Source organism: Diceros bicornis, chromosome 32, assembly GCF_020826845.1.
Source record: "Diceros bicornis minor isolate mBicDic1 chromosome 32, mDicBic1.mat.cur, whole genome shotgun sequence".
NCBI classification, from domain to species: Eukaryota; Metazoa; Chordata; class Mammalia; order Perissodactyla; family Rhinocerotidae; genus Diceros; species Diceros bicornis.
The window spans coordinates 22,547,677-22,575,203 of record NC_080771.1 but is presented as its reverse complement, the minus strand read 5'-3'; the positions used below and the strand labels follow the sequence as shown (position 1 = coordinate 22,575,203).

General features: G+C 45.7%; 1 protein-coding gene across 4 annotated transcripts in view; it reads right to left on the bottom strand.

Annotated features, from left to right (window-relative positions):
- Positions 1 to 27,527, bottom strand: part of ZFHX3 (zinc finger homeobox 3) — a 241,222-nt gene that overhangs the window by 88,130 nt on the left and 125,565 nt on the right. For all 4 annotated transcript variants that reach the window (XM_058528162.1, XM_058528164.1, XM_058528161.1 and 1 more), the window contains one exon: positions 7,881 to 8,112. In XM_058528162.1, the coding sequence (XP_058384145.1) occupies positions 7,881 to 8,112 (232 nt within the window). The remainder of the gene's footprint in view (positions 1 to 7,880; positions 8,113 to 27,527) is intronic.

The window sequence follows — 27,527 nt, the reverse complement described above, 5'->3', positions numbered from 1 at the left end:
AACCACTGCATCCTGCTACAGTTGTCATCATCACAAGGCCCCTACCCTCAAATGAAATCCAGGTACAGAACTCCAATCCCTAACTCAGCAAAACACCCACTCACTAGCTAGCAATCCATGCTCACTTGAGGGTCAAGTTTCAAACTTTCAAGTTCCTTGGACACTCCCCTTTCCAAGATGACTTGGCATAAAGGTTACATGAAAATAACACTTGGTGTGACATGACATGCTGTGACTCCCTTGGGGATTCCCGCATTTCTGGGCTCTCTGGTATGCTCATATCCTTAAACAGGGGACCCCCAACGCTCACGCTCAACACACACAGTCTCTCCTAATTCCAGTAACCACCAGCAGGTGCCTTTCTTCTTTTTGCTGTGCCACTGGGTGTCATCCTCCCTAGAAGGGAGCAGCCACAGTGTTGCTGCCTCTCAGAGTGGGCAGTGCTGGGTGACAGAGAGGGCACACACTACTACCCACCCAGGGGACAGCGTGCAGGACAACCTAGAGCCTCCAACCAAGAACAAGGCTAACTGGCTCAGCAACTGTAGCCGTATGTACAGCCCAACGTATAGGGCAACGTATGCTCTAGTTTTATATACTGAAACAAAACAAGACCCTGGTAGTTTTGATGCTCCCATAACAATAAAGCAATACTTAATGGTGGATCTAGAATATGAAAGGGTAAATGAGTAACAATCATTGCAACTCAGGCTACTGCAGCCAGGTCTCGCATAATTTCTAAAAGATGGAATGTCTGGGTGTGGATGCTCGTCTCTCCTGGAGAAGACAGAGAGGAAATAGATCAGGTGGGAGGTTGTAGACTCTAGACCCATTGCCCAAGTGACTATCCTGATGATGTCACATCCTCTCCAGAGGGACCTTTCCAGACCAGGAGCATGGGACAGCAGTGAAACAGCACTCTGCACACGTCCACCTTCCAACAGACCAGATCATTAGCATATTTTGCAGAGAGCAAGCAGAAAAGTTTAATTGCCCTTAATTACCCAGTTCAAGAAGGGTAGATAATGGCTCTCAGATTTCTTGCCTGGTGTCGACATAATCTCCCCGACTCTGGCTTATTAGTTCCCTAACTTAGAAGCCATAGCCTCTCCAAGATGCCTTTCCATAACAGACACTCAAGTTCCAGGGAAGGCTGGGCCATCGCTACAAAGGCTTCTTGTGTGAAGAGTCAGATCCTCGGCTGCCACACTGCTCTGGGGCACGTGCGTGTGCATATGCGCGTGTGTGGGGGGTGTAAGAGGAGGGGAAGGGAAGGACACACTAGCATACACTTAGAGGAAGGACTAAGACAAGGAATATGTAATCAGAAGCCATCACAATTACAAATGTAAATGAACAGGCAATTGGCACTGACCTTTGTAGATTGTTAGAGGACTAATTAACGCAAATCAGGAACTCTGTTGCAACAGAAAAACAAGACAGTGTACATCCTGAGAACTGCTGCCGTCCTTTCCATGTAGATGCAAAATGCAAGGGAATCAGACAGTAATCAAACTATGTATACTTCACACTGACAAACAGAAAACTATCTCCATGAACAAAAGACAACCAAGATTTACTCCCTGGCATAGCATTAGCAATTCGGCTAATATCTTATCCACAAGCACCACCGACATTTGAGCTCTTGCCTGATACTCTATAGATTCCGTATAAATAGATCCCACCCAGGAAACAGCCAGAGACGCCAATGACAAACTTTGCTTAGAATGGCTATTTTCAAATTTTAAGAAAAATACTTAAAAAAAAATAGAATCAAACTATACACTTTGTGTAAACTCCAATTTTCATTTAACAGTATTACATTCTCTTTCATGTCAATACATAATGATCTCTCTTTATCTTTGCATCGTAAAGAATCTTTCTAACAAGCATATTTGAGGGTTACCATACTTGTCCAAATAGTCCTTCATCAGGGAATATATTTAAAACAGACAAAGTCCTGTTTTCTCCATTCCTCTGTAAGGGCTTAAATTTCAGTCACCCAATTTGTTTTGAATTTAACTTCTCTAGTTAGAAATATATTATCCCTACGCCTTTCCCAAGCCCCGTCGACAAGATGTACAATAAAAAGGAAAACAGAAAGAACAGAGCTGTTTGGCTTTACAAAAACAATGCTTCAGAATCTCAGAAATGGCCACAACATATTTTAGTGTGAAAAATTACTTAGAAATTGCATGTAGCAATTCATACACACAAAAAGATGTACTTCATATTTAGAGGGTAGCCTTAGGACAATTTTGAAAAAGAAAAAGAAAACCAAGTGAGAAAGTAGAAAACAGTACATTTTTCTTATTCTCTTAAGCTGTATGAGTTAAGCAGAACTCCCTGGAACTCGCTTCAAAAAAATGACCCATCAAACGAAGCCAGTGAGTGTTTCAGTATAAGTTGTCACCAAAACCACATCATCCCTTGGCAAGCTACCTCCGCCTCCTGATCCCAGGAATTCACTACCTTGAGCGCCAAAGATGTGTCAGGAAAGGGGGATGCCGTCTTCCACTCCAAGCAAAATATTCTCTTAAACTCTGAATGACTGTGTCCTCTGTAAACCGAGTCATCGTCCAATTGTCTCGAACGCCTGGGCTGGTGCACTAACCAGTGTATCCATGCCAAGAACTGAGAGGAGATATCAGCTGTGTCCCTCAACTCATAAAGTCTTGTATATAGTAGGCGCTCAATAAAGAATCATTAAATTACATCTGTGCAAAGTTTGGAGATCTGTGTTTATGTGAAAGAAAAAGTAGTTAAGGCAAGGGTAAGAGAGAAAATAGGAGGAGGAGGAGAAGAAGGCAGGCTGACACAGAAACACAAAGGGCCTCTTGTCTTCTGGAAGCTCAGGGCACTGATAGACTGAAATTAACTACAGTTTCACCCGGGAGCCCAGAAATGCCTTTTTAATAAGCAAACAGGGAAGCTGATCCTACACATGACCCACCTATGAGAGCTTTCCATCTTCCAAGAGCTTCTGGTCAACTACGGGGAAGTAAATAGCCAATGTCAGCAACTGAGAGACAGAACCCAGTGTGTCGGCCTATGACGACGGGCTATCTCTACTTCTATCTGTGTGTGGGGATTAAATGACAAGACCAAATACCAACAAAGTTAACAGACTACTTGGGCTTGCAGAAAATACACTCAAGCCAATAATGAAAAGACCAGGCCACAATAAAAAAATGTTGGGGTTAGAGGGAACCTCACACCTGGTTAGGTTACTCTCTTTTCTCTAAGATGTGAATTTCCAAGACATTTTTGAGAAGGTCCAGTGAGTGTGAGTGTGCGTGTGTGTGTCTAGTGTGGGGGTGAGGGAGGCAAACGTAACCCAAAGATCATCACAAATAGATTAAAGACAATACAATACAGGACTCAGCCTGCCCACTGACGTAAGGGTGAAGCTTGACCACAAGCAGGACCATATAGAGGACAGTGGCCTAATTATTAGCACATTGCCAGCAGCCGACAGCCCTTTGGTGCAGGGCAGGACCTAGACGTTTTACCTTTGGCCATGAAGCCTCTCAAGGGGTTATGTGACCAGTGGCAAGTGTAATCCTGGCCACTACCACAAAGTTCTGAAGGGCAGAGGAGGTCTTCTTTTTCTCCATACTTACACATTCATATCGGCTGGCAGGCTATGTGGTGACCCTGACTGGTTGGAAACACGTTGGCTTAAGTTAATTCAAATTTGAAGAGACCATATTTTTGTCATCCACAGGGAAGGGAATTTTCTAGAGTTCACTCTACCAGCCTCAGCAAGGGAAGTCTTAATACCCGTAGAAGGTGGTGTGAGACTAGGGCATGAGGTCTTGAGCTCAGAAAAAGAAAGGAAGTAATTTCTGATGGCTTAAAACTTCCTGATATGCGGACAACAGAGGAGAGAAGGAAGGAAAGCAGAGGAAAGAACGCCAGTACTGAGAGCTCTAGACAGCACAACCATTTACACACAGCTCAGAGCCAGAGCGGGCAGGCTCCTCCAAGGTGCTCAGAGACTCCCTGAGGCTTCCATCTGCTGCATGAATGACGTTTCCAGCTGAAGATTAATGTTCCAATCCTTATGCCAGAGAGGAGAAAATTGGAACTATTTTATCAAGTCTGTGTTAATAAAACTTGAAGTTGATGACCTTCAATGTCTTAATTCTACCAGGTCCACAATGTCCCTTTTCTTCAAGACATTCTTTTTTTTTTTTTTTTTTTTGAGGAAGACCAGCTCTGAGCTAACATCTATTGCCAATCCTCCTCCTTTTATTTCCCTTTTTCTCCCCAAAGCCCCAGTAGACAGTTGTATGTCATAGTTGCACATCCTTCTAGTTGCTGTATGTGGGACGCGGCCTCAGCATGGCTGGACAAGCAGTGCGTCGGTGCGCGCCCGGGATCCGAACCCCGGCCGCCAGTAGCAGAGCGCACGCACTTAACCGCTAAGCCACGGGGCCGGCCCCCCAAGACGTTCCTTCAAGAATTTTTTAAGAGCCAATCCCTGGGGGAAGGGAGGATATATTTTAAGATGAGTTTTCTTAAAGGGGTTTCTAAAACAGCACCCAGTTTACTGTTAATGCCAATATGAATATTACCTAATAATTTGTCCCCTTTGTCATTAGTCAAGACTAAAAACTTAGCCCAAGTATACGAGGGGGAGGGGGATAGAGGGTCGGAAGGAGGCGGGTGGAGAGCAAAAACATGACTCCAGGCCAAAGACAATACAAAAGGATTTTGAAATACAGAGAGGAAGTCTATCATCTAGAAGAAAGTTGCTCATACACTTCAGGGGGAAAAAGAACCCCTAATACGCATTAAATGAGAGAAACCCAGAAGGCAATGGTGTAAGAAAGCAATTTCAGAGCGGACTGCATAAATAGAAGTATTACATTATAAAACAGGGAACTGTTTGTTCCAGTCCATAGAGTCCGGGTGAAATGGCAGCTGTACACTATTTAGTTTGGGGCACCTCATTAATAAAAAGGGAATTCTGAGCAGAGTGAAAGAAAGAATTGAGGGGTGAAAGGGACCAGCTTTTAACGGAAGATTAAAACAATGACGTATGTAAAGCTGGCAAAAAAAAAAAAAAAAAAAAAAAAACCGCCGCTGAGATAAATAGGTCTGCGTATACTGGTAGAGGAAGGAGAATCCTATGAAATGACTCACCAGTGGAATAATGGGGAGTGGCAGGATCAAACAGAGGCCAAACGCCCCAGTGGGGAATGGGGACCCTCCAGCCAGATGGCATGATGGTCTCAGTCTTCGGCACAGACGTGTCTGTGGGTGCCGGGCCCCGCCCCCCACGAGAACACTCAGATGCAGAGGGATAGGGTCAGACACGAAGCAGAAGCCCCACGGGTTAAGGCATCTGAACTTTAATCAGAAGAGGCATTTGAAAAACACAAAGGAAGGGACAGTCTTGCGGTGACCTGGAGGTGACAAAGATTATCCTGGGGCCCAATGGCACTTTTCTGAAGAAATGATTCATACTGTCAGGACTGGCCTTTCCACTGTGGTATGAAACCTCAACTACTCTGACGGGGAGGAAACCTCAAATTTTGGTATATCCTGTCAGGTGGGACTTCACTTTCATTTCACGTGGAAAAGGGGAGCAAAGTTGCAGCCGGGTGATAGGGATAGGAGCAGGCAGACAGAGAGGCGTGCAGGGGCTCAGGAGGGATGCCTCCAGGAGGAAACTGATAAGAGCCTGACAGAAACACTGATACAGCAGAGCCTTCAGAGAGGCGGAAATGTCTACTCTGGCAGAAGGTGAGCCATGAATTAATCATAGGTACCTGGAAAACCGGGGAAAACAAAAAGTTGTACAAGAAGGTAAATGAAATTATAAAACTCTACATGGCTCAGCTGTGATTAATATTTATAGAGTTAGAATAATGAAAACACTGAATATTAATATAACCCCAAATTATTATTTAATCATAATGGAAGATGGAGGGAGGGAGAGATGGAGTGCGTAGGGAGGCTGGGGAGTGTGGGGGAGAACGAGCGTGGGGTGGGGGGTAGAGGGGTGTGTGTGTGCAGTGTCTGTGTATGAGTGTGTATGGAGTATGGGGTGAGTGTGAAGGTGTATGGAGTATGGGGGGTGTGTGTGGTGTGTGTCTGTGTGGAGTATATGTGTGCATGGGTGGGTGTGTGAGTGTGTAAGTCTGTATGGAGTATGGGACGTGTGTGTGTATGGTGTCATGTGAGTTTGTGGATGGGGTGTGTGTAAGTGGGTATAAGTGCTTGAGTTTATAGAATGGCGTACTAGTGAAATCCTCATCTTCCAGAGTAGAAAACCAAAAGGTAATATCTAAAAGTTAAAGAAAAAAAAAATCAAGAAATAGTAGAAGCATGTTAAGAAATATGGAAATAAGTAATGAAAGAAACAACTAAAACTTGAAAGCCATGGCTCTCAGGAACAGGATGGGAAAAGACCATGTCATTTTTCATACTAAGGTTTATATAACTTTTTGCCTTTAAAAACTATAAAAATGTGAAATTTGATAATTTTTTGAGATTAAAAGAGGTTTTGAGATTGAAAATTCCACGTGGCCATGACAGCTCAGTGCCTGAGAGGGTGCTGTAGGCGATGGAGGGGTGCAGAATGGGTCCCAGTCTCCAGGTTGGCCAGGTCATTCAATGACGTGCAATCAGAAGGAAAAGGAAGTGTGGGGGAGAGTCATGAACTCAGCGTCTCTGAGGTGGCACCAACGGAAAATCCAGGAAGCTGTCTGAAGTGCATTTGGCAATGCCAGGAGATCAAAGCTTCAAGAGGCTGGGAGTGGAGGGTGAGGGCCTAATGCCCGGGTAACACTGGCATGTAGGGCAGGCTGAGGACCACAAGCCAGGGCCAGGCATGGAGCACAGTCAAGAGAAGCAGGAAGACAAGAGAGAAACATGCCCTGGAAGCCCAGAGAAGGGAGCTTCAAGAAGGGACAGTGCAACAATTTCAGAGACCACAGAAAAAAAAGAATAAGGCCCAGCAGGTAGCCATTGGGTTGGGTAAATCCAAGGTCAATGGTGACCTTCTCAAGGGCGGAAACAGGCCATGGTAGGCAGAGGCATGGACTGGAGACGACCAACACAGACTCTGCTTTCAATAATCTTGAAGATTCTGTTGTAGAAAGAGAGAGGGACATGGGATTAAGGGAGAGCTTTTGTTTTACTGTTTTTAAAGAGCTGAGCGACTGTCTTGTGATTCCACATTGAGACAAAGGGGCTGGAAGGCTGAAAAAACAGAAGAGAGGGCTGATTCCATCCAGTGAGATCCCGACGGGAATGAGAGTCATAAAGAGGAGGAAGGGAGGTACACAGAAAGGTGACTGTGGATGAGATGACAGGATGGGAGGCAGAAACGGGGCGAGTTCCCACTAGAAGGTCTTGACTCTGTGGAGTAGCAGGCAGCACTGAGCCACGGAACAACCAGTGTAGCTCTCAAATATAATTAAAATGTTTATAACAAGCTCTTGCTGTTTTGATCCTCTTGCAAGTTCATTCTTACAGAACAGACTTGAGGCCACAAACTGCCCATTCTTAATACTGAGCAAGACATAACTTAGCGTTTGCTTTATTTATGTCAGTGTGAACTAATATACTGAATCTATAACATATACACGAGGAATTTTGGGATAGGGGACAAAACATCTTCTGCTGGCCTGCTCACTGGGCAGTGGCTCCTGCCGCCTGAAGAAAAAAAAAGTGGTGCTACGTCCTTTAAAAAAAAAAAAAAAAGGGCAACAATCCATGCGCCTTCCTTCCAGAACACCACTGTCACCCGTGAGGTCGATAATGGACTCGAGGGCCAGCTGCACCAAACTGAAGTCCTCAGGAGGCCTCATGGAGGTCAACACCCAGGCCCACCCTGGGCCTCCTGTGCCTGCGAGACCGCTCACCTGGGTCAGCGGAGGGGCACCTGCGGATGGTGAAGATCTGCCCCAGGTCCTCGTCCTCCTCTGGAAGGCCCTTCTGCAGCCGCTGCAGCTTGCGCAGGCTCTCGCTGCGCTGGTGCTTCATGGAGCGCACGTGCTGGAGGAGGTTCAGCTTGGCCTTGGTGGAGTAACTGCACAGGACACAGTGGTAGTAGCAGCTCTCGCCCTCCACGCCACTCTCGTGCTGCTGCAGGTGCTGCGAGGGCAGAGGAGAGGGACACCCGGGTAAGCCACTGGAAGCCCACCGCCACCATCAGCCCACCTGGTCCTGGCCACAGCCCGCAGAGAAGATTCTTAGAGAGGTCAGTGGCCCCTTCTCCAGCAGCTCTTTGAGGACAAGCAGCTGCCTCTCACTCCTGTCTCCCCCAGACGTCCTCTCCCTGTGGCTTTCAGAGGGCTGAAAACGCTGCTGATGGACTGGACCCTCCTAGGGTAACACCGCTTTTCTTGACACAATAATTAGAGGTTCCCCTTTCACTCTCCAAAGCGGCCTGCTTTATTTAAATCAGGGGTCAGCAAACGATGGCCCGAGGGCCAAATCCAACCTGCTGCCCTTTCGTGTAAATAAAGTTTTATTGTAACACAGCCATGGCTGTGAACTTGTGTATTGTCTACGGCTGCTTTCAAAATACCAGAGCTGAATGGTTCCAACAGAGACTGCATACAGCCTGCAAGGTCTAAACCATTACTCTCTGGCCCTTTACAGAAACAGCCAACCTCCGCCAAGGCTGCTGTGTGGCTTTCTCACAAGAAAGATGAGTCAATTTTTTGTATTTAGAACTACATACAGTCTATTAGGAGCACCCAACATTAGGTTTTCCCCTGGATTAAAAAAAATGACAAAAAAATAATTTTCTCCAGATGAGTTCCCTGTCAACATCTCAAGGTCACGTGGCTTAGTGCACAGACGGGCAAAACTGCGCTCTCTGTTGTGTTTGTGTAGACACAGCACTCAGATTCCAGAATATGGAAGCCCAAGAGCCGGGAGGAGGCAGGCGCACACAGGATGAAAGTTAGGGGCGAAAGAAGAGGAGAGATCCTGGCAACAGTGAGCAGACCTCCGACTTCTGTGTCTGGGAGAAGAACTAAAGATTACCCACAGATAAAATTTACAACCTTTTGGGGCCTCTTTGAGAATACGCAGAAAGCTATGGACCCTCTTTACTAACTGTTAGGGAAGTGATATGTTCCTGATATACAAAGGCCATCCCTTCATTTCAAATGACCCATTTTAGGGGAAAAGGAGATTTTTCTACTGGGTGCACATAAAGTAGGGGAAACAATTCCAAAAAGTTTAAGTGGTTGACCCAAGGTAACTCAGCTAGTTAGCAGGCGAGAGAAAACCAGAACCCGGGTCTCATATCCCCCAGCATTCTTTCGGAGGAGGAAATTCAGATAATGTGTCTTATGTACTCATGTTACCACCTGCCCTTCCCTCTTTCTCCCTGCCCTCACCCCCAGCCCCAGTGCCCGGAGCCGGGCCCTAGGAGCCACATGACAAATGCCTCAGAACCACTATGTGCTGCTCCTCTCCGTTCTGACCCGCACTCGTTCTGTTCGATGCCCATGCCTTGATAACTATTTCTGATCGTGCTTGGCTATCGTCCTTGTCCAGGTTATAATGTGAGACACTGAGAAGGCAGAGCAGTCGGGATGCCCTGCACTCTGCCCAATACTGAAAATACCAGAGTGGCCCTACCAGCGCTTTCTACGGGACGACACAGCTCTGAGGCTCATGTGCTTACATGAGCATGTCTTACGTTCAGGAAAAGTGTGAAAATTCCAGAAGCCTGTTTGCACCTTATTGGAAGAGGAAATACGAATGCACCAATGCAGGGGTGTGGAAAAATCATTGCGTGGGAGGGGAGGGAGGCCCAGGCCCTCAATCATATAAATGGCTAAACTATTCCACATAACTCTTGCTCTGATGCCAACTTGCACGTAAGAATGTGAAGGGTTTCATAGGCACTAAGAGAGAACAATCTCTTCTTTCCCCAGAAATGGGTGACTTAATACACTCAAGTATAGACCCTGGAACAAAACAATGTCCCCACCAGCAGCAGCTGCCCCAGAGCAGCTTCACAACCAGAACTCGTGAGCTCAATGTTAATCGTTAAAAAATTACAACTGATAATAAATTTGAGCTGATTTTTTTTAATGGTTTATCCTCAATTTGCCTCCTCTGTGGTAAGGCAGAGAATTTCAGGAGGACAGAATGCACCAAAGCAATGTTTTCTGGTGGCTGCAACCCTGGGGAGATGGAGGGTCTGATGGGCGAGATGTAAAGGAAAATGATGAGCTTGTCCACATCCATTCTCCCTGACTTCTCCACAAGGTCCTCCAAAAGCCAAAAACCGGACCAGGATATTCCTGGGAGCAAGAGTTTGGCTTGGGATTTAGGACACTTGTATAAGAGCCAGGACCTGCTGTCTTGGGTCACTAAGACCAAGAGAATCACATTTTTAAAGCTTTAACAAAAACTGACTGAATAAAAGGTAACAGGGGAAATAACCATGGAATCCAAAGCAGTAAGTTCTATCAAGGGATTTGGGTGGAATTGTAAACTATGGAAATCAGAGCAAGAATCACTAATGCCTTACCCCCAAATTCCCATTACCTTCCCGTGAAGCAGGATTTCCTTGCAATAAAACACCGAATCTTAAACATAAAATTTTATTATGGATGTGAAGGTTCTCTTCCAAATGGCTGGGGTTTCCAAATCTCTGAGCCAGAAGAGAGGATAACATGGCCAAAAGGAGTTGGATGGGAGTTGAGATGTCAAATGTCATTTGTCCCTGAGGGTGATAGGTCTGTATGAATCCTGAATTGAAATAAACATCATACTGGGGACTCCTGCTTTAAAAATAACTGATATGATGAAGACGTTCCAAAACCACTCTATGCTCGAACTCGTGATGGTAAATGGCAATCTCCTGTGCCACCAGGAATCCTTCTGTCCGCCATTCGAGATCCATTTTGGAAGAGAAATGAGCAAACACTACAAACGGTGGAGAAAAGAATAAAAGGAAACAAAGTCAACAGAGCCACAGCCTCTCCCATGGATCCTGGTCTAGGGAACATTTGGGGTCCTCTCTTAGAGACCTGCACAAAAGCTTAATTCAGAATTCCGAGCTTGCTCTTACACTCCAAGTTCATTCTCCAAGACACACACACAAAAATCCAGAATAAACTATTTCTCGGGTGCTAGGAAACACCTGCTTATAAAGGTTACATCTCAATCCAAACTTCCGCTCTCAACCTGAGCTTCCTGAAGTCTACCTGCCTGTGACAGATCCTGTTCTCATCAAATTTTCTAAGTTATCACACGGTATTTCTCAGGCTGTCCAACCTGGAGCAAACAGGGCCCAAAGCTGGCAGTAGGGCTCTGACCTCTGTGACCTTCTCCACACCATCTGGCCATTTCCCAAGCCTTGAGTAGGTCAACGCCCTGACCATGTTGGCCAGACATCCTCTCTTTCCCAAGTGGCACTGGACCCGTCCCTGGAATTCCACCCTTGGAACCTGCTAATAAGGAAGAGCAGGAGGGGATGGGGCTGGAGAGGCTGATGAGGGCTCCACCGGGGCAAGCCAGTCAGTCAAGGACATGCTTTCCTGCAGAACAGAGTAGATGTTTTCATTTGGAGAAGGAAGGAGAATAATTTGTTCCTGACCCAGCTAATTAGAATACCCTCAGTTGGGATCAAAATGTATTTAATTAAATTCACTGTAATATACGAAGAATGCACCAAGGCACAAATCCCAGTGGAACATTCAGTAAAGGAGCTGCCTCCTTCCAGAGTTCTTAACTCTCCTCGCCAGGCAAGAAATTTTTCTCCTCCACAAATCCTGAACCCCCTAACCCTCTGCCCCTCTATCACAGAGTTCTCCCATCTGGGGTCCATCTGGGAGGGGGACCCAGGTTTTGTTTTGCTTTTTCCATTTTTCTTTACTCTGTGTTCAAGATTCTTAACTGCTCCCCTCTATCAGATCAGGTGTACAGCTTAAAAAAGAGAAAAACCCAACAATTTCAACTGTGGTTAGTGTGCTGTAAGGCGTGTGTGCTACATGTGGACTCAAAGAAAACTGACTGCTGAGCCCATCGGGCAGGGCTGGGTTTGGTTCTAAGTGTCTACGACACATCAGACACTACGCAAATGCACACAGACTATGCCCTACCCGAGGGGCTTAACCTGCAGCTGATAAACGCAGTGATGGTGGTGACTTGCAGGGCATCCCTTCGGCTTGAAGACCATTGTGAGAATACACGAGCTGGACCAGTGAAAATCATCCAAGAACAACTGGCATCTATCCAGAAACTAATACTCAGAAAGGAAGACCAATCAGTCAATGAAGAAAGAAAGATCAACCCAGCTAAAGAAAAGTGGCATCTGAAGGCACCCAAACTCACTGGGTCTAGCCAGCCTCTCCTATAACCTGAAGCCACATAAGGGTTTCCTTGATTCCTCCAATCGCACTAGCTGGCTTAAAATTGCTTGCACAACAGTGGGTTATATGAACTGGAAACGCACAGTCGTTTCCACTGAAAGAAACTTCTACAGTTGGCAAGAGGGTTTACTTTTTGAAAGCTCAAAGAAGTACAATGACCTATTAGAAGAATAAGTATCTAGTGTGACTCACAAATGGAAGCAGAAAAAGAGCCCAACAATCTCCAGTTTCTCCAAATTGCCTCGGTGCAGCAGGTAACAGACTGTCCTCACTGCCCCCACGTAGGGATCTGACTGACACACGCCAGGCAGTCGGCACTTCCTGCTGGAAATGAGCGAGCGTGGCCTCACTCGGATGGGTCAGAGACCTCTTCCTGCACCTCCCTCTGATCTTATTGGCACTGTTTACGACCCCTCTCGGTGCAGCTGGAAGCGGATACTCCTGTGCTCCTGACATGGAAACATCTGATGTCCCACATCTTCTCTTCTGGGTCTGGTCTGGGGGGAAGAACTCGGAAAAAGGTGAGTGCAAAACGCAAATGAATAATTAAAAAAGAAAAGAAAGAGAAGAAGCCAGCCCACGTTACTTCGTGGGATTCTACCCCATCAATATGTTGTGCTCGTTCACCCTGGCCAACGCCTGAGAGTCAGAGACGAAAGGAGGGCTCTTGTTAGAAAATAATTCATCGTGAAAATCAAAAAAATGTGTTCCTGTTACTTGTTTCCCAGGAAAACTAACCAACTTCTGTCAGAGAACATTGATTTCTATAAATCTGGAGGGGCCGCGCTCCCTCCTCCTCCCCAGCAATAGGAAACTTCTAACATCTGGCTCTTCATGCATGGAATGCAAAATATTGATCAGGTTTTGTCAAAGCCTCCCGTTTCAAGAAGAAATGGACAAAGTACATTCTGACACACACACACACATTCACACGTGAGAACACACAGGGTTCACAAGTGAAACTTCCTCGGGGGAATAACACCTGTTACTATCAACACAAGCACACAGCTCCCCCACCCCCTCAACACACTTTTCCACACTCACAACGCAGCTCTACCAACGGTGGGGTCTTTGATGGGGTCAGGCAGCTCCCAGGCATTCCTCCAAGCAATGGGCCACCCCAGGGAGTACCAGACACCTCCTGCGCCACAGAGAAGCAGCCCCACGGCGCACATCCAGAAAGGCCTCTGAGACACCCGTTGGGCTCTGAAGCACATCTAGGCAAAGACAGGGGGGAGGGCCTCTCTCTCCATAAAACAGAGGTCCCCTGTGGAGGAGGCCACTGTTGTATCATGCCTCTGGCGGGAAAATCTGCTAACCAAAGCATGCCGGCGGACTCTGGCTTCTCCCCTTGGGGTGAGGACTATAAAAATCTTGCTAACGCTTCCGGTGAGAAGGAATGGGAAGATGAGGGTCCAGAGTTAGTTTGCTAATTCCCCACATTGTAAGATGAAAAAAGAAAGATACAAGTGGGTGTTAATTCAGCGTGGTACCCATGCACAGCATTTACCACTGAGGAAACACCTGGAGACTTCCAGTCTTCCCATTACAGCCCCATGAGGTGGGTAGCATTTGGCTCTTGTCCTTGGAGGAACCCAACGGTCAAGAGAGGTCATGTGACTCCCCCCAGGGTCTCAGAGTGTGGAAGACATAGAACTGGAACTTAAGGCTTGATGCCAAGTCCACAGCCGTCAAGCTACGCTCCACTGACCACAGCGGCGTTCTAGAACACGAGACCCCAGACCTAGGTGTTCACCTTGAATGCCTAAAAGAAACTGTTTCAGGTGTAATGCAACCAGGAATGGGGGCGGTGAATTTTTTAATCAGGGGTTGTGTTACAGAGTTTTAAATTTTTTAATCAGAGGTTGTGTTACAGTTCCAAATTTAATGTCACATTCTTAGGAAGGCCTCCGGAAGGTCAACCTAAATATATATGTATTTTCTGTTTAATATTGGCTTTTCATTCACACTCATGCCCTCATCCTTGGCACATGCTAATTTAGTCCTATTTCACTGTAGGAGCCCTGCAGACATCGTAAGATATAAGCCCCAGCCCCGATTTACAAGAGAAAGTTAAAGGAAGTAAAAATGTTCCTTTAGATCAATCCATTTGCGTTGCTCTGACCTATTTTCTGGTTTCTAGGCCAGAATCCCTACGCCCTGGAACAAGCCATGATTGTATCCGAGCTCCAAGGCTGAAGTCAAGACTTCCCATCCCTGCAGCTTTTCCCTTATAGGAATGATATTTTCTGATTCAAAAGTCTCAATATGAGTGTTCCCTTGAGAGAAACATAGTAAATTCCAGAAGGAAAAATAACAGTAGAAATCTGTACCTATCTATAGGTTGTATCTGCCTTGGCTTTGAATCTTTTCTAGAAAAATCCAAATATGGACTCTTGTGGAATGTTGATGCCTTCACATAATAGATTACATTCCCCTCTATTAGGAAATCTGTTAGGAAAACTCCACGAAGGAGAGGAAGCTTATCAGGTATGCAGGGGTTCACCCTAAGGAAGGGGCCCACCAGAGCACGAGGTCACAAGCAAACTGCAGGTTAGTTTCCATGATGGTTGAAAGAGCATCTATATACAGAGCTTGGAAGCTGAGGGAGGTATGTGGGTGGGTAAAACAAGAAAGTGAGTCCCACAAGGCTAACATCACACTGACTGCCCTCTGGAACTACCTAAAGCTCCTAGGACCTGGAAATTACCCCTTCACTAGGACAGTGTACTGGTTAACAGTAACTTTCTTCCTTCATTAAGATGCACTAATTTCCAGCTCTCCCAGATTTAAGCCCCTATACAAAAATAAAAGCCACCATACACATGGGCATGTCCTCAATCAACTCTATGTCAAATTGTTGCCAATAATGGTGGTTTAAAGTACACTCTGGATTAAGATAGCCCGGTGGAAAACCCTTTCCCTGTGCTAACTTGGGCAAGTTATATATACTGTTGGGCCTCAGTTTCCCCATCTGCAATACTGGGACAATAACAGAACCTCTTCACAGCTCCACTGGGAGGATTCAATGAGGTAATTCATATAAAGTGCTTAATACAGTGTCTGATGCATAGAGAGCCTTTAAGATAAATAAATAACGCTATTATTTTTCTATCATTTTTCAAATTAGTGAAGCTTTGGGATTAGGGATGGAAATGAATGTCTACTGAATTTACCTATTTGACAGTTCCCTCCTTACAACCAACCTCTCCTGTCCCCCTCCCAGCACACCTCCCCCTACCTCAAAGAGGAATCCCTGGGTGACAGTAAAGAAACTGTGATGTATAGAAATTATGACATGGAGAAGTTACTGACCATGCACAGGGCCGACTTCTTCCTTAAAAGAGGTGCTTAATTTTTATTTTAAGTGACTTGCCCAAAGACATGCCACTGGTGTATGGGGGTCCACACCCCAAACTCATGTCCTTGCCACAAAACTGATTCTGTTTACTGGATCTCTTTGCCCATCAGGGTGCCAATATAAGAAAAATCAAGGACCATGTTCTGCACCAGGTCTGCCAACATCCCAAATGAGGACCAGGAAAGAAAGCAGAACCCAGCTAAAATAATTGGTAGACATCTCCCTGATTCCCCATATCCACTCTGAACAATTTGCTTATTTGTATCTCCAATCCCATGACAGTCAACACAGCAGAAAAAATACTTGCCTGGTGGTCAAAACAGGTGCACTACTTCGTCTGTAAAATGGAGATGTTTATACATGCCCTGTCTTCCTCTGAGGCAATTTTAAAAACCACATGAGAAAACAAATGTGAAAATTCTTTGTAAGATGTGAGGACTACCTAAATTTTGGCACAGTCATTGTCATTCTAGCTTGAGCCCAGATTTTGCTTCCTCACTTGTGACTGGCAGGTACAACATCGTGGGCTTGGTTGTTAATGATGCAAATGGTGTTCTAGCTCAGTGGTTCTCTAACCTGAGTGTGCATCAGAAACACCTGGGGAGCTTGTTTCGCCACAGATTACTGGGCCCTCCCCAAGGGTTTCTGATTCACCTGGTCTGGGGTGGGGCCGAGAATGTGCATTTCTAACAATCTCCTGGGTGACAGTGATACCGCTGGTCTGGACCACACTCAGAACTGCTGCTCTGGCCTGGACAGCAAATGCCACAGAACACAGACCCAAGTCAGAATTTTTTAGTGTTGTTGAGTCAATTCCAACTCCTAGCCATCCTGTGTACGATAGAGCGGAACCCTGCCCGGTCTTTTTGCACCATCCTTTCAGTGCTGTATCAGACAATGCGCCACTCCTATTCATATGGTTTTCATGGCCAATTTTTTTGGAAGTGGGTGGCCAGGTCCTTCTTCCTAGTCTGTCTTAGTCTGGAAGCTGCACTGAAACCTGTCCACCATGGGTGACCCTGCTGGTATTTGAAATACTGTTGGCATAGCTCTCAGCATCACGGCACCATACAGCCACCACAGTATGACAACCGACAGACAGGGGTTGTGGTGCCTTGACTGGCAAACAAACCTGGGCCACAGGGTGGTGAAAATGCTGAATCTTAACCTCTAGACCACGAGGGCTGGCTCAAGTCAGAACATATGGAGATGTTTCCCTATAAGAAGGAAAATTTCCAAGGCCCCAAATCTCTGCAGCACCTTTTCCCGAATATTTCAGATTCTAACAAACTACACTAGATAAATCATGCAGTGCCTGCACACATGAAGTCACCTCTTTAATGAAAAAGTCACGCGGAAGCAGCTGCCTGCTACTGGCCTGCTCCAGATACGTCATAAAAGTCGGAATTGGCTCTATTCATCTTCCTCTCCCCTTTTGCACCTGCAGTCTAAAATTTCCTGGGGCTGTCGCTGAAAGCATGACTCTTGATGGTGAGACATGAGGCATCACTTTTTCCTCGTGAGCTCTGCATCCTGCTGAGCACACCTGTCCAGATGTCTTGCTGGAACAGAGCCCAAGGAAGAATTTCGACCAAGTGCAAGAAAAACAAAGTGGTCTTTAAAAGTCCCCCCATGCTCTTGAACTTGCTGGTTGCTGCTGCTGAAAGCACGAAACTGGTGCCCAAACCCGGAGGCTTCGCTTGAGCTCCCACGAGTTGCTGACAAACACCCTCATCACCTTCATTATGGAAGAGGACACAGGCAGCCCAGGTGAGGCGGGCAGGGGGCATTGAGCATGCACAGGGCTGACTGCTTCCTTATAAGAAGTGCTTAATTTTTATTTTACTTTTCCCTCGAAAGAGAAAATGGGAAAGTGATGAGGCAGAGGAGAAAAATCTGTCTAAAGAAACGCTTTCGATGTCGCTCATCCTGGCTGCTACAGACACTCTACCCTTTCTCCTTAAACTCCATGGATTTTGTTGAAGGTTGAAGGAGACAGTTATACTTGTGAGAAGGTGACAAGGGACCAAGAGAGTGAAAACAGAAAAATGCTTCTTGGAGGACATAGCGCTGAGTCTGAGTCGAGAGGCCAGGAGATGGCTGGCTGCAGAGCGGACAGCCATGTGGCGAGAGGGGAGACAGTCTTGCCAACGATGACACGGCTAGTTTTTCTGCCCTGCTTTTGGGTTCCCCCCATAAACAACCCAGACAAACACCCTATGAGCTTGGGTTTGCTCTCCTCCCTCCCCTTTTTTAAGTCTCATTAAAAGCCGATACTGTTCGGCCTCAAGATGGAGAGCCCAGCATGGATTTTCCCGAACGTTAAATCAACCAGCGAGCGTAGCCAGCAAACTCTGTGGCACTTTAACTTTAAATAATGCAATAATTATTGAATTTCCTTTTTATAACTGAAGTGCTGGAATGTAAACAATGGGGCTGTAATTGCAGGAAGGGGGGATCAATAGAGGCAATCGTTTTCAGCCATGTTAATTGTAAATACAATTGCTCCAAGATGTCAGCCTTGTTCTTCTTGCTCCCAGAATCATCCTAACGGATGACAGAGTCCAACTTTCCCATTACAGCTGTTCGTTCCTTTAAGAGGTTCTCAATCAGGTCTGATCAATCTGTCAAGATAATGCATGGAGTAAGTAAGACTCTTCCAAACACAGGCTCCCAATCAATAGCCCGGACCAGCTTAATGAGGTGGGGCTAAGGCCCAGAGGGAGGGAACAGCCCCCAGCTTACGCCTAGGTTTGGCAGCCTGGCTTCCTCGCGTGGCCCTGATAAACAGATCAGCCTTTAATGAGGACATTAGTTATGCATGCTTCAGCAAGCAGCAAGGCACCCGTCCCTTGGGACAGACGGACAGAAAACAAAATAGATTAACAGAAAACAATATGGTGCCAAATTAGGTCTAACTGAAGACTTTTCCCTCCTTCTCCTGCTTTCCTTAATTGTCCAGCAGAGTGGAGGACATCAATTAATCATTCCAATGGCATGAGCTCAAAGACCAGGAGCATCCATTGGGCTGGAGGATCTCTGGGTGTCTGCTGGCCTCCTTCGGGCTGTCACTGACCATTAGGGCCCTCGTCTCCTCCACACCATTTGCAGATCACAAGGGGGGCCTCTCACAGAAGAGTCCCAGCACCAACCAGCAGGAGAGAATGAAGACAAGGCTGAATCTTCAAGTCTGACAGCCACACTGGGGGGCAGGGGACTGAAGATGGACGAGAACAAAAATGCTACTCCTCACAGCTGATGTCCATTTCTGAGATCAAATCTTGGTCTTGAGAATGGTTGCTCCCTCCCAGATGAGGAGGTGGCAAGTCAAGGGACTAGAACCCCATTTGACATGGGCTAGCACCTTTGCAAGTCGCACAGGCACCGGAGGAGTCTGGAGAGCCATTCTGCCTCCCTCGGAGGCCATTCTGCATCTTCACATTTGTTCCTGCTGATAGGTATGGAAGAGCCCACTATGGAAGTTTTTGAGAAAGGGCCATGCTCAAGGAAGGTCTCACCAAGAAAAGATCAGTTCCTTTTCCCAGTGGCTGCATGACCCAGGGCAGGGGTTCTCAAAGTGTGGCCCCTGGACCAACAGCATCAGCACTCACTAGGAACCCCTCCAGACCCCAAACAGACCCACAGGAACTCTGAGGTAGGGCCCAGCAATCTGGGTTTTAACAAGCTCTCCACATGACTCCGATGCAAGCCCATGTGATGTCCACTCTCTTACAGGGTGAGTTAGGCAAGGTGGCGTCTAGTAGGGATGATCTTCTAGCAAGTTGAGGAGAGTTGGTTCTTTCTGGATCAGAAACAGTTGAGTGCCCAAGATATATCTAGAAACCTGTATTTTCATTGAAGTTTGGATCAGAGCCCACCACCCACCTGCTCCAGAATGTTAAGGCTTCTGGGAATAATAAAATCAAAGGAATGAGGCCCATATGAAAACTCTATTTTATTAGTTGGAAAAGACCATGGAGTGGGTCACACTACTGAATTTCAAAAGTTAACAGTCTCATATTGTGACTTAAGTAAAATAAGAATAACTGGGTCTCTTTTTACAGGTATGGGGATGAGCAGAATAAGTGAAAATAAAAACACAGCTCGAGAGATCGGATCCCTCCTTTGTGCAAAGCGCCAGCTCACAGGCCACTCCTTCTCTGAAGCCTTCCCCAGCTCCCAGGCTCTACTTCCCCCTCCTCCCTGCCCCGCAGTCCTCCAGTGGCCGCTTCCATGCTGTACTTATCTTACTGTGTCACAAATCACCCCTTGCTCCTCCGCCACACCATGAACAGCATCTCACAAGCTTATCTTTCTACCTCAGTACTCAGCACAGCTCCTGATCCACAGAGGTACTTAAAAATTGTTGGCTGGAGTCTGAACAACCGAGGAAAATCCTCTAATGCTCCATTGGTCCTCTTGATCTTTAGCTTGTTGTTCAAGATCTATCTCACCCAGTCCAAATTCCCTTCCTCCATCTCAGATTTCCATCCTCCACTCCCTTCCACACTCCACATAAAATCAGACTCCTGGCAGTTCCCACCTTACCCATCAACCCTAATCTTTCTGGTCGTGGTGCCTTTTCCTGCTTGGAAACCTTCTCGAACACTTGCTCCACCTGCTGAAATGCTGCACAACTCTGAGGGCAGGTGGATGGTACCTCCATCCGGACGTCTTTCCCCGTCACCCCTGAGCTAGAACTCTGTCTCCTCATCTCTCGGGTCCCATAGCATGAGGCGGTCCCCATCTGTGCCCACCACAAACCACTGTTTTGTGCACAGCTTTTGCTTGGCTTCCACATGGGCCCTACATTCTTTGATGACCGAGACAGGAAGTTGGGACTGAGAGAATAAATATATTTGCTACTATTTACTGCTTGTTTAAATAAGATTTTATGGCAGGAGATAATTACTATAAATGGCTGTACTTAGTGACTTAGTTTTTTAGTATATGGATCACAAAAGTGCTTCTCTTTCCCTCCTCCAAATCAGCCAAAATGTCCCCCAGGCAGAGGACAACTCAGCTGGTCACCATCATTCTATCCTTCCATTTCATCTACACACCTGGCTATATTTACATAGACTTAATACAGCTATGCTTTTACAAGAGCTCTTTTACTTTCAAACTGGCTAATAACAGCAAGACTTGGAGATAGCGAGAAACATCTCGAACATCTAGAAGAAGAGCACAGGGACCGAGCAAACTGCACAGATGCCTCTCAGGCGGAGTAACTCGAGCTGTCAGAACTATGAAGGTGAGTTAGCAGTGTCCACTGCACCTTTAGAGATGAAAACAACTAGTGTGTATTTCAGTTCTAAACTTAACACGTCTACAAGAGCCGATGGAGTGGTGACTGTGCTCAGACATCTGAAAGGAGGTGGCCAACTGGGCATTCCCGGAACATATGGCTCAGCCGCTTGACCATCTCCAGGTTTTCGAGTCAGGATGAGTTTTGTTTTTGTTTTTTTTTTTTTTTACATACACACGCATACATCTTTATTTTCTTCCTGAATTTCCCATTTCTCATCCTCCTATATGACTGACTGCTGCTGTCCAGACCCTAAGGAACTGGTCTTTCACTTTCATCAATTTTAAATTCTGGGACCTGAAAGGAAGGGACCATTCCCCACAGGGCTCAGAAGTCGAATGCTCAGACGTGCCTCTTTCCCCTTCCAGTTTATGCCCCAACTCTGGGCTCCCCAGCCTTCTGATTGGCTGGCAGCCCCGAACACAACAGACCCTCCCCAGGGACTTCCAAGCAACTTGGTCCAAAGATGCCGCCTCCTGTTCCTGCTCTCCAGCTCCCAAGCAATGTGGCTGTGAGGCCAGTCAGTGAGATTTTTTTTGTTGTTTTTAATTTATTTTTAAACGGTGAAATACACAGAGGTTTTTCATCAGCCGGTCCACATGGACCAAAACATCCTCTCCTTATATTCAGCAAGTTCATTCTGTTCCCGCAGGCCCAGGAACCAGAGAGGAGATGGGAAGGACCCACAGTAGAAGATCTGCTGGGGGCATAACTTCATTCCATACAGATGATGGTTTACACAACCTGCTGGAGAACCATGAGGGATTTTCTTCAGTGAAATCCACATTTCAGAAAACTGCATCTAAAAGTGGCAACGAGGAAAATTTCTTTGAGCAAATAGTGGAGTTTAGGGGGGTTTAAAGGAGGGTGGGGAAAGGTAAGACTAGAGAGAGGATCGCTAAGTCCCTGCCAGCTCCAGGGCACTAGGAGGCTACAGCACATGCTCTGCCTGTCAGGAGGCAGGAGGCTACAGCCTGTGCTCTGCATGTTAGGAGGTACTATGTTACTGGTGACATATATTCTGTATATATGTAACATAGTATGTACACATGTAACATACTATGTTACACGGCGACATATGGACACAAACCAGCCTGTGGTTTCTTCCTGGGGCTACAGTATTAACATGTAGCCAATTGATCACTAGCACACCAGTTTGTAGGTGACGTCTTTTTAGAATCTCAAATCCAGTAGCCTGCTCTGCAAGTATTAATATAGACTATAGAGTCTTTTTTATTAGGTATTTTAAAGGCTTAAGTCTTAAAATACAAATTTCAATGACCTTTCCAGATTACTCTATAATAACGTAAGGCCAGAGGAACCAACAGCCAGTGCCAGTTTCTGGTAACACCTGTGTTTTTATAGTGGTCTTTCTTCCAGCTTTGGATTCATTCATTCTCCATTTGTCTATCCACGTTCCTGCTTCTTGTTTCCTCACACAACAATGAGAGAGATTATTAATCTTCTCTAAGCATTATTTTCATCATTCTCCGTACATGAGAAGGATCTTCCACTACAGCGTCTCATCACCCACTGTACTGCCCGGAACACTCTGTCTCCAGCTAGCTCTACTGCCTCTCGGTCCCTCAGGGGTCGTGTGCGTGCGTATGCGTGCAGGCAGCGTTGCTCCTGCCATCCATGCATACTTGCATTCCAGCTCAGCCAAATTCTGCTCCCTTTCTGAGCATGCCATCTCCAACCCTATTTCTGTCCACAGTGATTCTTTCTCCTCTGAACTCAAAGTCTCAATCTCTCAGCACATCTTTTCCCACTGACACCCTGAACGTTGGTTATCAGCTTTATGGATGTGGCATATCCCCCAACGAGACTGGAAGGTTCCTGAAGGCAGGGACTATGCACCCTCTTACTGGACACACAGGAGTCAGGTCCCATAGCGTGAGCACAGGCATGGGAGTTAGGCACCATGCAGAGGAGAGGGGCTCTGACACTAAGCTTTCTCCTCAACTGTCAAACGAGGAATAACACCACCACGCAATGAGGGGCTGTGAGGCTCTAGCGAGCAAATCAATGTGAACATACTTCATAAACGGTCAAGCAAAATAAAAAGAAAAAAGTTGTCAGGTGATGAGAATCGGCTGGAAGGAGCACCTGAAGACTCAGCAAGTCTTCCCCACCATCTGATTTCATTGGGGTCCTAGGTCACACAGAGATGAATTAATTACTTGATCGCCCATTCACTTACCTCGCTAATGAAATCATCAGGTTTTGCCGGGAAAGAACCTGTTAGGAGGACTGGCTTGCCTCTGGGTGTGAGTCCCGCTGGTGCCAGCTGCCTTCCCCAGCGCCAACATGACTCATGAGATGACACAAATTGCCAGTGGGCTTTGTTATTACGTGACCTTCAGCAAGTCACCCTTCTTTCCCGCTTCAGTGATAAAATCTGGATGGTAATACGAAGAACCTACTTCATGGCATTACCGTGCGGAATGACGATGGCGCACAGCTAATAATGACTGGGAAGCACTTTGTCTTTGTAGAGAGCTATGTTACTTAACATTCAGAATAATACCCACTGTTTCAGGTTGAGAAAGCATCCAGATTTTAGCTAAACTGAAGGCTGAACATATCCACTAATGAGCAGTGTCCTTCCCATAGAAACGTTGAAAGCTACTCAGTCTACTGAATAAAATGACTAGCGGTACATTAGCGAGAAGCTGATGCAGGTTTAGTTACCATGAAACCAGGGTCATTGCATTCAACATACAATAAGCAAATTCTTAAGATCACAGAAATAAACCAGAGCCAACAGAGCTGACAACAACTGCATTTTTAACGATGGTTTGTATAAAATGATTTCTTAGTCCACAGTGTCCCTAGAATTCATAAAACTACAATCTCTTAAAAGACATGTTTCTATCACCTCACCAGCAGTTAGCCAACTTTTTTCTGTAAATGTCTGGACAGTAAATATTTTAGGCTTCGAGGGCCATATGGTCTCTGTCGCAACTGCTCAACTCTGCCATCATAATACAAAAGCAGTGATGGACAATATGTAAAAGAACAGGCATGGCTGTGTTCCAATAAAACTTTATTTATACAAACAAGTGACTGGCTGGATTCCCCATTCTGGCAGCGATGTGCTAACCACTGATGAAAAACCGTGAAAAATTTACCCAATCACTCAGAATATCAATGAAGAGGGGAGGACATACACATACACAAGCACACACACGCTCTTTGTTAAGCAAAATAAGTTTCTTCCAACTTGTCAAAACTCAATAAGAGCCAGGCTTACAAACTTGTTATAAAAATAAGCTGTTTCCAACTGAAGGTCAACAGTAATTCAAATGCCATTTAACTCTGAATTATGAAATGACTCCAGAACAATTAAGCTCCATCTCTTGTTTTCACACTTTCGAACGTAAGAACTTGCGTGTAAGTGTGCTCTCCAGTCCACCGCACTTGCTCTCCAGCTCTGCATCTCATTCTATAACCGTGGTGAATAACGCCGCAGGAGTAAGAGTTAAGGTTATACATTTATTCAGAACTAAACAATACCTGTAACTAATTCAACTTTTAACTAACCTAATGATGGAATTACTAACAGGAATAGAAAAGTAGGCTTCTTCGACATCCTCAAGTAGCTGAAAATAATCGACGTTTAAATAGCCAGGGAGCAAAATGAAAAGGTGAAAAATTAGGTCACTGTCATCCCTGTCTATATTCTCACATGCCACACTCTTACTTCCTAAGTGTCTCTTAAAAGGAGAATGCTAGCAATGATCTTGATACCTAACAATGAGGGGTCAGCAAGCCTGGATTTAGAAAAATAAAACATTTCATCATTCTCTCAATAACACCATCTACGTATATCTAGCCCCGTATAGACTCAAAGCCTTGGTCCTTCGTTAGTTCAACTGATTCTCACAACCACCTTGCAAAATTAAAGGGAGGCAGCTGTCTTTCGTGGCTGTCTAGTGAACTGAGGAGAGAGCTGAGTCAGAGACGGCAAACTGGCAGCAAGTGGGGAGGCTGATAGCATGAATGCAGAACTCTCGGAGTTTTAAAAATTCTTAATTAATGATTAGCACTTTAAAATCTGTGCATTTCCCACGCAACTGAGATTTTCTGACCCTGTTTTTTTTTTTTTTTTTTTAGAGAAGAATATCTGGCTATACTGGCTCCACATCCCCTCATGTCAAGAATTATCTAGATAAGATGGGGCAGGTGCTCCCCAGCCCAGCCCTAGCACCCATTTCTGACACCTGCAGAGCCCCTGCAGGCACTGGGGTTTGTCACCCCTGGGTTATGCCACGTATAAAAGAGAACGTGGCTTGTGAGTGGGGGCCACGGAAGTGGACCCTCACTCTTCTAGTCCTAGTTCAGCACTGGTCACACCATGCTGTGCTGCACTGTGAATAACCCAGGACAAAGAGCCCCTCAAAAAGCAGCACCTCTGTTCGAGCTGCACACAGCAAAACAGAAGGTGAAAAGCTGAGCTACCCCGGGCTCGGCTAATCAGGGAGTTCAGGATGAATGTGGCTTCATAAGGGAAGCCAACCTAATTCTGCCACAGGACTTAATATTTGTTAATTGGTAGAAAAAGGTAAAATTAACGAGGACATTAACATAGCTATTTAAAAACAGCTCCATGTTTCTCCCATTGTAACACATGGAACTATCAGGAAGTAATTGAGGGAAAAGGACACTGTCAATTCTCAATTACCTGCATGAATGAAGCGCTCAGTGACACGGATAATCCAAGTCATTTACATCTGGATTTAGAAAGTAACATCTTTTTCCTTTGGAAAACTTACCTTCCTAATTATGGTTTGCCGAATGCGATGGTGAAATCAGTTTACCTTCTCTGCTAGAGAAGAAAGCTGCTGGGGAGGGTATGGAAAGTGCTGGGGGTTTCAGAGCTGCCACAGATAACCTAAGGCAGATAAAGATTACCAGTACTGGTTGCCCAACATGGTAGTGAGGAGGCACATGTGAATATTTCAATAAAATTCAAAGCTCATTTGCTCAGTCACACTGACCACATCTCAAGTGATCAATAGCCACACGTGGCTAGTGGCTACTGTGTTACATGGCGCAGATACAGAACACCTCCATCACTGCAGAAAGTTCTAGCGGACAGCACTGAATTCTAGGTCAACGATAACCTCTAGTTTTCTGGATTAAGTAGAAAGTGGTGGGGGGGGCAGGGCGGGAGGATGAAAATGCAGGAGATGGTATGCTGCCACTTTTACAGAAACAAAAGGGAATCATAACACCTGACTCTCCCGGCTGGTTTAATTTCAAGCCCAATAATGTAGTCTCTGTCTAGGGAATAACACAAAAAATAAGCATTCCATTCTAAGTAAAATGAGGCTTTTTAATCAACAAAGCAGAAAACGAGTGGGTAAAAGGCGAGGTAGGAAAGCCTGACTTTAAGCAAACATTTGCCATCGGTACCTGCACCTCTCGTGGCCACGCAGCCCGGGCGCCAGTGGAAGGTAAACGAGAGGGAGATGGCAAGCCCACAGGGCCGCTCGGGTAGGTGCCTGCTCAGGTGCCACTGGGAGCAGTGTCGGGCCCAGTGTCACTTCACATCCTCATTAATTATCTTGAAAGGAGAGGGTTAGTAAACAGCAAGTTAATTAAATTCTCAGATGATGCTAATTTGGGAGGCTTTAGAAAGACTGGCAAGGGCAGAGACAATCTAAATGGGGCTTGGATGGGTTAGAAGTCGGAGTGGAAAATAAAATTAGGTGCTGGCTCAATAAACACCATGTTCGGTAGGTCTTATAGAAGAGCCAAACTATGTCCAAGAAGGAATTTATTTGGAAAATAGTTGTACTGAAATGAAAAGGTTTGCAACGTCTAAGGCATATATAATCAGAACGGGAGTAAAAATGGCTTTTTAAGATTTTTAATAAAAATGTTTACATGCACTTAGATGAAGGTCTGGAAGGAACACCAACTGGAAACAGTGGTGGTCCTCGAAAAGCATGACTGCAGAACAGGAGGCAGAGGTGGAGCTTCCAGTTTTTACATCATCGTCTTCTAAAGTGATGAAATATTTTTCAAACAAGCATGTATTGTGGGTTTTCCAGTTGTTTTTGTTTGGTTTTTTAAACTTTTTAGTTTGAAATAATTTTCAATGTACCAAGGAGCAGCCAAGACAGTACAGAGTTCCCACATGCCCTTCACTCAGCTTTCCCTGCTGTTAACATCTTACATCCTTACATCTGGGACATCTGTCAAAACCAAGAAATTGACATTGGTCTAATACTATTACTAAAGGACAGACGTTATTCAGATTTCACCCATCTTTCCACTCATGCCCTTTTTCTGTTCCAGGATCCAAACCAGGATCCCACACTGCATTTAGTTGTTGCATGTCTTGAGTCTGTGACAGCTCCTCCATCTTCCATGACCTTGACACTTTTGTAGAGTATCCCTCAATTGGGGGTTATCTCATGTTTTGTCACAGTGAGACTGAGGTTATGGATTTTTGGAAAGTACCCCTCCCATCAAGTCCTATCGG